Source organism: Petaurus breviceps, unplaced genomic scaffold (assembly GCF_028583685.1).
Source record: "Petaurus breviceps papuanus isolate PSGF00001 unplaced genomic scaffold, PetGlider_PUasm1.0 185, whole genome shotgun sequence".
Lineage (NCBI taxonomy): Eukaryota > Metazoa > Chordata > Mammalia > Diprotodontia > Petauridae > Petaurus > Petaurus breviceps.
Window position 1 is genome coordinate 36,591,732 of NW_027185797.1, and position 10,560 is coordinate 36,602,291.

The 10,560-nt window shown below is 40.5% G+C and overlaps 1 protein-coding gene across 1 annotated transcript in view; it reads right to left on the bottom strand.

Annotated features, from left to right (window-relative positions):
* Positions 1–265: 265 nt before the first annotated feature.
* Positions 266–10,560, bottom strand: part of LOC138161385 (vomeronasal type-2 receptor 116-like) — a 16,118-nt gene continuing 5,823 nt past the window's right edge. The window contains exons 3-5 of the mRNA XM_069088211.1: positions 6,544–6,771; positions 3,879–4,002; positions 266–1,240 (exon numbers count right to left, since the gene is read on the bottom strand). Coding sequence (XP_068944312.1) covers positions 318–1,240; positions 3,879–4,002; positions 6,544–6,771 — 1,275 coding nt within the window. The 3' untranslated portion in view covers positions 266–317. The remainder of the gene's footprint in view (positions 1,241–3,878; positions 4,003–6,543; positions 6,772–10,560) is intronic.

A 10,560-nucleotide genomic window follows, 5' to 3' on the forward strand; every position in this document is an offset into this window, starting at 1 on the left:
GGATCTCAAGCAACACAGGTCTCATCAGGAAATGCCCTCCATTCTGGCCAATCAGCTACTGCTTCCTTGTTCCTTTGTTTGAACCCTATATAATGTGTAACTTAGAGAGGCTTAGGGGGAGTAGACCACCTCCTTTTTGGCCCTTCCCTCTGCTAGATGTCTTACTAACCATCATTCTAAATTATTTCAGTTCTGGGTTTTGCTCTCTGCCTCATCAATACTTATAAAACATAGAAGATAAACTTTCTCTACTTTTTCAGTCCTGTAGAGGTCATTATTTCTGGGATCCTGTGTTGGGAGGCAGAGAAGGCATGGAGTTAAGGAGAAACTGCTCCCCTAGAATGAGGGTGGCCCTTCAACCACTCCTGGGTGTTCTGATGTGGCCTCCAGAGAATGACATAACACTTGGGGATGAAGATGCAGATAAGCAGCCCAGCTCCAGAGGCCAAGATGGCAAAGACCTCCACGGCCACCATGGTCTTTCCCTTGGTGCTTTGGTAGGCAGGGAGGAAGGAGACCCAGACACTAAAGAAAACCAACATGCTGAAGGTGATGAACTTGGCTTCGTTGAAGGTGTCAGGCAAGTTCCTAGCCAAGAAAGCCACGGTAAAGCTCCCTAGGGCCAGGAATCCCATGTAGCCTAGGACACAGTAAAAGATGGCAGTGGAACCCTCATTGCACCCAATGAGGATTTGGCCAGGCTCAAAGTCACTGACCACGTCTAGGAAGGGTGGAGAAATGGCCATCCAGATCCCACAGAGGATCATTTGGATGAGGGAGCAGATGATGACGACAGCATTGGACACTCGGGTACTTGCCCACCTCCTGAGCCAGCTTCCTGGCCTTGTGCCTTTGAAGGCCAGAACCACAATGATCGTTTTTGCTAAAACAGAAGAGATGGCCACTGTGAAGGTGATTCCAAAAGTCATCTGTTGGAGGATGCAGCTGGCTGTGGTTGGGCGGCCAATGAAGAGCAGTGAGCAGAGGAAGCAGAGAGTGAGGGCGAGAAGCAGAGTGTAGCTGAGAGCCCTGTTGTTGGACTTGACAATGGGGGTGCCTTGGTGTTTCACAAAGATCATGAGAACTATGACTGTCAGGAGAGAGAAGACAAGGGCCATACAAGACAGAGTCATCCCCAGAGGTTCTTCATAGGTCAGGAAAGTCAGGACTTTGGGGATGCAGTCGTCTCTTCGTGCATTTGGATACTGGTCCTCTGGGCACTTGGTACACTGCTGCATGTCTATTGGGGCAAAACCAATAATCACTCCCTCCCTCATTCCCATGCAGGCCTCCTCAGGCAATGAGAAAAGGTTCTACCCTCAATGTCACTGATGCGAACAGACTTTAAGACTATCACATGGAAAAAAAAAACATTTTATTCAGCTCTTCCAGTGAGGAAGGTCATAGGAACATAGACCTATAATTGAGGCAACCTTCAAGGCCGTCCATGACAAATCCATTTTATGGATGAGAAAACTGAGGTCCAAAAAGTTCTAAAAAGTTGCTATCAATCTCACAAGTAGTGAATGTAGGAGGTGGGATTTAGCTTGTCTGCCAATTTCAGCTCCAACATCTTTTCCACTCTACCTCCAGAAAGGGAATTCACCCCTCTTTCCTACCTTAGCCCCCGGATTGTAGTCAGATTCCTGAAATCCATTTTACTCTACAAACAGTTATGAACCATAAGCTGTGTGTAGAGTCCTGGGCTCACCTCGGGGTATCAACAAGGTTTAGATAACTCAGAAAATGTATCTATTTCTCTATCATCTCTATCACCTGTCTCTATCTTTATTGATTAATATTGAAGTCATTTTATACAATTATGTGAATAAGCTAACAAGAGGGGAGCTGGCAGCCTCCATCTTGCCTCTGTCCTGTTGCACTAAAGGCTTTAGGGAAATGCTCTTTGGCTAATACCCAAGACTCTCTCTTTGTTGAATTCGCTCTCTCCCAATCATAGAGTTCCCTCATGCTATATTGTTTAGTTTATATACACATGTATGTGTGTGTGTGTGTGTATTGTCATATATACGTACTGTGGTTTCTGTTTTGCTATTGACTTGGATAAATGGGTTTGTTTATTATTTACCATACATGTATGTCATTGTGAAACTGGTATTTGGTGAGAAGGGAGTCAAATCTTGGACATAAATCCTGGGGTCTTGCTCCACCCCATAATGAACAGTGATCAAAAATTTAACTTAAACTTGGAATTCACATCCCCCAGACTAATATTTAATTTGGATATTACTTAAGGAAATAGTGTAATTCTAGCTCAGTACATCCTCTCTTTCAGAAGAGCAAGGGGACAGAGCTTCTGGTCCCAACCTTCTGCTTCCCCTAATGGCAGGAATTAAAGCCTCTGTTAAAGAAGGATGGCTACCATTAGACACAAATAGGTATATGTAAGAAAAATATATATATCTATATATGTATATATATATATATACACACATCTATTTCTCACTTCTTTCTCTGGATGCAGATAGTATCTTTTTCATATGTGCTTTATTTTTAATTTGTGTATTTGTAATAGAATGACTTAGTCTCTCAAAATCATTGCTGCTACTGTATACAATGGTCTCTTGGTTCTGCCCACTTGCTTTTCAAGTGGGGAGAAGGGGAGAGATGAAAAAAAGAAATTGCACATGTTAAGTTTGTTGCATATTTTGAGGGAATAGCAAGTTGTATGTGGCAGATTTGTAGCTTCATGTCCTATCTTTTTTGTTGTACTGTTATGGAAATACTTGTTTTGTTCCATAACTGAAAATAAAATAAATTTGTAATGAAAAAGAAGGAGAAGGAGAAGAAAGAGGAGAAGAAAGAGGTTCAATATGACTAGTCTGTCCTTCAAGACACACAACAATATCCCCATATACTACATAAATATATATGAGTGTGTACATTTATATTTATATATACATATATTGCCATTTATAATGTATATATGTGTTTATAAACTTGTGATCCCTCAATGCCTTCTAATTCTCTACTAAATACTGTTTAACTTCCTGTACCTGAGCTTCAAGGCCTTCCATGATTTATACCCAGTCTAGAAGTGGACTGGACTTCCCACACCATTACTGGAAATCATGGATCAGAACTTCTCTGACAATCACTTGTCAGAGATGTGCTAGATAAGGTTCCTGCACAGCCAGAGATTGGCTTGGATGAGCAAAGATACTTAAAAGTTGGGCTTGTTTATTTTCTTTTTTTTCTTAATGCTAGCCCAGGTCTTGTTCCTGAGAATGTGCATAACCAATATTTGTTGAATAAACTGAACATTCTGACTCTAAGGAGGGCAAGCTCACCATTTCCTATTCTTGTGTCTTCAGCTTGGGAAACTTAACCATCCACTCAAGTGTGGAGTTGCTGCTATCTGCATTGAGGGAAGGTACACTTGTGTTCATGAAATCACAAATCCTTATAATACCAAAGTCTCCTTTCCCCGCCCCCTTCTCCTCCTCCTCTTCTTCCTTTTTTTCCTCTTCTTATTTTATTTCATTAGTCTAGGGGGGGGGGGGGGGGGAACCTGTGACCTCAAGGCTACATGAACTCGAGGTTGCAGGTTCCCCACCCCTAGGTAGAGATTTCCCAGTGTGGAAACTCCTTTTTCCAATGTAGATCAATGATTATTCTGCTATCTATTATCTTAGAGACAAGGGGCACGAAGAGTGACTTTTTCAGGTGTTCTCAATCAGTGTCTGTATATGAAAAGTCATATCTAAATATTTTAGAAAGCACACCCACAAGCTCTATGACCATTTTGTTTGGTTCCTTATTTTCACTATGGTTTCCCTTTTGGGGCCCAAAGCTCCCTGAAGGCTGCAGAATGGTATGGGTCAGTAACAGGGATTCTACCCACAATGTGCTCTCACCTCTGCGGTCTGCAAACTGTCCATCTGGGCAGGACTCACAGTCAAAGCAGCAATGGGACCATCCCTTTGCTGGGATCTGGCTGGACCCCGGAGGGCAACTCTCACTGCAGACTGATTGAGGGACCTGGCAGGAGGCAGAGCACACACATAATGAGAACCACCCTCCCAACCCAGGGAGGTTACAAAGGCCATTCTGACTCTAGCTCTGACTTACCTCTGACTTACCTGATGGGAAGTCTGGTAGTCAGTATCTACTACTAAAGGAATAGCCACATGGAATATGTCCATTGTGGGACTCCACTGAGCAAGGACCTGGTCATGTCACTCTCTACAAAGTAAACTCCAGGGTTTCCCAATTGCCTCTCTATTAAAATCTAAATCACTCTGTTTAGCCTTTAAAGACCTTTGCTATCTGGTTCCAACCTACCTTTCTAGCTCAGGGGACATTGTTCTCCCAGCTGCACACTGAGATCCAGCCAGATTTATCTTCTCTATGGACTTTATTTTTGATACTCCATTTCCTATCTCCATGCCTTTGCACTGGACCCCAATATGTAATGCATCCTCCCCTTTGTCTCATTGGATTCTTCGCTTTTTTCTTCTTTTTTTCCATAATAAATGTGCACTTTTTTTAGGGGAAAAATACTAGGTATTCATCTCTTTTATTCAAATTGTAGCAATGCAAATGCTATCTTCTGCTTGATAGTTTTTCTGATCCTTCAATCTCCTAGTGTTCTTACCCCCAAACTAACTTGTATCAACTTATTTTGCATTAATTTGTATTTATTCATTTTCTATTTTCTCTGTGTGCTTACATTATCTACTTGTTTCTTTGGCATGAGAATTTAGCTTCTAATACAAATATTCCTGATAAAACAACAGAGCTTAAAAATCATTGTCATATTCTTAGCCATTTCCATGCCAAGGCTCCAATTCTAAGATCTCAGATTCTGATTGGTTAACTTTTCACTTATTGTGCCCAATTTGAGGTCCACTGTGCTACTTTTCTTTCATCTCAAAGCCATACTACCTGTACTCCGTCCTTCCTTCCTTCCTTCCTTCCTTCCTTCCTTCCTTCCTTCCTTCCTTCCTTCCTTCCTCCCTCCCTCCCTCCCTCTGTCCCTTTCTTTCTTTCTTTCTTTCTTTCTTTCTTTCTTTCTTTCTTTCTTTCTTTCTTTCTTTCTTTCTTTCTTTCTTTCTTTCTTTCTTTCTTTCTTTCTTTCCTTTCTTTCCTTTCTTCCTTCCTTTTTCTTCTCACCTCTCTTATTTCTCTTCCTTTTATTACTATTCTTCCTCCTTCTATTTATCCTTCTCCTCCGCCTCCTTTTCCCCTTCCCCTTATCCCTCCCCTTCCTTTTTTCCCTCCACTCCCCTCCTCCTCCTCCTCCTAATTATTCTTCTTGTCTCCCTCCCTCCTTTCCTTTCCTTTCCTTTCCTTTCCTTTCCTTTCCTTTCCTTTCCTTTCCTTTCCTTTCCTTTCCTTTCCTTTCCTTTCCTTTCCTTTCCTTTCCTTTCCTTTCCTTCCTTCCTTCCTTCCTTCCTTCCTTCCTTCCTTCCTTCCTTCCTTCCTTCCTTCCTTCCTTCCTGTCTCAGAGAAGTGACGTGATCATATGGTCACATAGCTACTGAGCATGAAAGGCAAAGAACCAACCCAGACCTTTCATGACTCCAACTCCATTGCCTTTTGTCCTTCCATGTTGCATTTTGGATCACTTTCTAATGCATATTAGAGTATATACACAAATTGTACAGGGCACATACACAAAGTCAGAGAAGGAAAGTGAGGGAACAATATTGGTTTTCTGGAGTTGCATTTTTTGCTGTGAAATATGTATAGTTGAGATTAGCAGGATGGAGAAGAGCTGGAATCCTTGCCATATGAGCATCAGTTAAAGGAACTGGAAATATTTAGCCTGGAGAAGAGAAGGCTTAGGGGGAGACATGGTAACTGTTCTCATAAAACTTGAATGACTGTAAAGTGGAAGAGGATTCAGACCTTTTCTCATTGGCCTCAGGACACAGCTCTCCAAGAAATCATGGAAATAAGTAAATTTGAACTTAATGTCTGGAAAACGTTCACTGTAGATCTTCAACCAGTGGTTGAAAAAAAGAATATTTTGTTGTAGTGAATATTTTTTAATCTATGGGACTGAATAAATGTATGTTGAAGTGTATTAGAACTCTGAAATTCTATTATTCTAGGATACTCAATCCTGACATTTTTCTTTGACCCACACACACTTCCTTTGTGTATTTTTTTAACTCCTAATATAGTTCTCTCAGTTGACTGCATTTAATATTCTGTTGGCTCTTGTGGGCTTAAGTGTTTTTCCATCTGGCCCCAAGTTTTTGGAATTGCCCTCAAGTTTTCTTTGAATTCAATTCAACTAGACAATACCCACTACTGATGCCATCACTACACTATATGGCAGTGCCCAGTTCCCACAAGCAGCAGGATATGCCTTGTCAGTCTGGCTGGAATGACTTTTGACATAATAAGAGTAATAATAATTACCACTTACCTTTCTATAGAACCTTTGAGATAGGAAATCACTTCCCAGAAATAGCTCTGTGAGGGAGTTAATATAAGAATTTATTTCCCTATTTTATAGAAGTGAGGCTTATAACTCAGTCCCACCTCACCTTCCATGCTACTGTGACTCACCTGAGTCTTTCCTCCTCTCCACTGGATAGCACTCTTATTGACAACAATTTCTTTTCCATGTGGAGGTGTAGAGTTCACGTAGCCAACATTGACCAGATGAAAGTCATCTTCAGAGTTTTTCTGTACATTCAGAATGTCATACACAGAAGGAAGATCTCCATTGGCATCGAAAAAAACCTCACTTTTCTGAGGTGTCTGGAAATGTACGTTCCTGATATATTGCAAGAGCTGGAGACAGGAGACATTGAGAATAATGGATTTGCCTTGAATTCCACTCCAATTTACAATCATCCATTAAGTACCTATTGTGCAAAGGCAGTATTAGTTCTTTGGTGAGATGCAAAAACTGGATTCAAGTTTTGCCACTGGTCAAAATCACAGCATTTTACCCAACACTGTCCAACAAAATGAACTAGATTCTAGGGAATCCCACTCTCATTTTGTCTGCTTATGCATATCTTTGGGGGCAAAAATTTGAGTATTAAGCAAGTAACTATTTTAGAGAACCAATGTACATCTATCCATTAAATCTGTCTCCTTCTGCAGGATAGTGCTGATTTATCAACAACCATATGAATTTGTCAGTTTTCCAATCAGAAACCAGCTGCTTTCTGTCCTTACTCTACTTAACATGACCCTTGCATCATGGAGGTATTCACCATAGAAGACAAGCATGCTTGGATACCATATATAATTGTTTCTATTTGTTTGTTTTTCATCTTAACATGAAATCAGTAAACAAATCAATGGTGTTTAATAAAAATAGAACAATGGGAAATAAAATATATACCAAGTTGCCATGAATCACAAGCTCATCTAGACTCTAGAAGTTCTCCAGGCACTGCAGAATGTGCTTTAAACTCAGCAGAAATGCGGTTTCTTTACATCCCGCAATTCTCTTTGACCACTTATGACTTGAGAAAGGAGAGTCAATACAAGCTCAATTCATTCTTCCAAGAGGGCTTGCCCTAAGATGATTATATACAAACTCTAAATTTGTAATCTCAAGTATCTGATGACCACCATCATGCTATTTGGTGCAATGGATAAAATGCTGGGCCTAATGTCAGGAAGACTTGAATTCCAATCTGGTCTCACTTACTGGCTGTTTGACCCTGGGTAAATCACTTCAATATGTTTACTTCAGTTTTCTCATCTGTTAATGAGTTGGAGAAGGAAATGGCAAACCACTCCAGTGTCTTTGCAAAGAAAACCCTGAAGGAGGTAATAAGGAGTCTGACATGACTGAAATGACTGAACAACTGATCATGTCCCCTTAGGTCTTTTGTTCATCAAGTTGAGGATTCCCTAGTCTTTCACTTGATGTTGGTATGATCTTCTTGTAATTGTCTTTCCTGGAATATGCTGCCACGCACTGAATATGGCATTCCATAAGTGGCCTGACGAGGACAGATGACAGGGAGGCTACCGCTATGATAAATGCAGTCTATGATAGAATTCACCTTTTAGGTTGCCATGTTTTTCCATGGCATCATATTTCATCTGCAGTCCACTAAAACCCCAAATCTGCATCTTTATCACCAACCATGTCTCCCTTATATTTTATTTCTGAGATTAATTTTTGAACCCCAAAGTAAGAAGTTATTTTTATCTATTTTCATACTTAATTTTCTTAGACTTAGCCTCTTGTCCTAGCCTATTGAATCTTCTGGGATTGCTACTCTTTCATTCAACATGGTAGCTATTTCTCCTGGCTTTATGTCACTTGCAAATTTAATAAATGCTTTTGTCCAGATCATTGGTTAAAAATTACAGAGCAAAGATCCAAGACTGGGTCACCAGTGTAGTCAGCTGGAAACTTCTTTCCAAGATGACATCAAAACTTTAACTACTAACCACTGGAATCAGCTCTTCAACTCATTTTAAATCCAACTAATTGTAGTATCATGTGCTTCTTATCCCTCCATATTTTCCATGAGAATAGCATGAGGTACCTTATTAACTGCTTTGCTATAAACAACTACACTACAGCATTCTCCACCCCCCACTACTATTTTATTTTTTAACTAGATGGAGCCTATGAAGTCATTGGTACAGAAAACTTCCAAATGAAATAAGTCCCTCTCCCATCACAGGTTACACCTTCTCTGCAATTTATAACTTTTAAGACTATCTAAAAGCATTGGGGAATTAAATGACTTGACCAGGTTCAAATAGTCAGAAAGTGTCAGAAGTTAGACCTAAACTCCTGTCCTGCCAACTCAAAGCCAACTCTGGAGTATTCCATCCTATCTCTGCCTGGCTCATAATTCTCTCAAAAAAGGAAGTGAAATTAGTCACACTTGGTGTGCCCTTAAAGAATCACCCTGACTTTTAAATTTTATCTTTCTTTTCACCAATTTTTTAAAATAATATATTCTGGAGATCTGTCAGAAATTGGAACCTTAAAGCACCATGCACATGCTAGCTATTAGAATTACTATTACTTCTTCCCCCTCCACCACCTAATTTGGGACTTGACTCTTTCCCATTCCCATAGCATTTCTCCCAGTTTACCATTCCAGAGACAGTGTCTGAGAACTCCCAAATGACAACTCTCCCAGTCCCAGAAGTTTATTCCACATATTGACTTAAATTCAGCGAGGGTAGGACCCTCTCTTAGTTACCAACTCTTTGTTAACTATTATTTTTGTCTGCCCATCTAATACAAACATAATCCCCCTCAATGGAGGAAATAGAAGTAAACTAATTTTGAATAGTTCTACCCTGTCTCCATGGGCTGTCACAATGAGCCTATGAGCCCTAAATGGTCATTCTTTCTCTTTCTGCAGTATTCCTCCTACCTCCAATATACCTTTAAACACTTTTATGTTGCAATAACATTTCAAAGACTGTTAGACCTAGGCAGTGGTGTATTCCTTTTTGGAGGAGGTTATCTATTTCAGCCCTGTCGTTTGATAGGGAAGGAAAATGAGACCAAGAAAGGTGAAACCTTTCACCCAAAGTAATGCAGCTACAATCTGGGGGCTTGTTAATGAGAGCCCAGTCCTTAGAATGTGCTCTAATCTTTACAAGTACCCATGTAGAAAGCTGTGGGGATACTATTCCCACCCATAGCAGAGGTTGATACTGTGTGGTGACCAAAAAAAAGTCTTCTAATTGTCTGAGAAAACAGAAGGGTTAATAATAAATTTGGAACCTGAGTTAGCATGTAGAAGCAATGACCTTCTTATTTTTTCTCTCTTTTTCTTCCTAGAAGTGAGTTAGGCAAAAACTGCTATAAGTGACTGTAAATTACATTGACTCACTAGCTGCTCTGCAGCCATGAACACATGGTACCTCTATCTCTTCTCCTATCACAAGCAGCTGAATATACAGAGATGGAATTGGTCAGGTGTTGACAGTAAGAATGCTGAAGGAGCTGAAATAGCCATCAGAGGATCCAAGTACAACTAGAGTCTTTATCAGTATATAACTCTGATATAGACTGGAAGAGAAATCAGTAGCATGTGGTGGGGAATGCCCCAGAAGAAACACGTGGAATGACAGTTACCAAAGGGTAGCCATGACTTCAGGGATCATGACCCTTTGCGAGGTGGATACGCACTGCTTGGAGGCTATAGAAAGTCCCAGGGCCTCTGAGATCTGCAGAGGGATACATCCCAAGGGGAATCTCGTGAGACCAAAAAAGGACAAAAGTATTAGCAGCTTCCAAAGGTGTGATTGCTCCTTTATCCAACTTGTTTTCCCCATTTTCCTTAAAGTTTGATCTGACTTTCCCCAAGAACCTTCTGTGAGTAAAAAGATGTATCATAGTTTTTTTTTTTTTTGGGGGGGGGGGGGGGTTTTTGTGTAGCAGCAAGCACCTCAAGCGTCCTCAGGGTTTGCAGCTACCACAGGTTCTTGGATCTGCTTTGTTAAAGGAAAGCAACTCAAAATGGGTTAACAAGCTTACTTTAATCAGTCAGACATATATTGTTTACCTTGTTCAGGAGAAAAGGTCAGCACCCTGAACCTCAAAGTATACAGGCATAATTATCAAGACAGAAACATCAA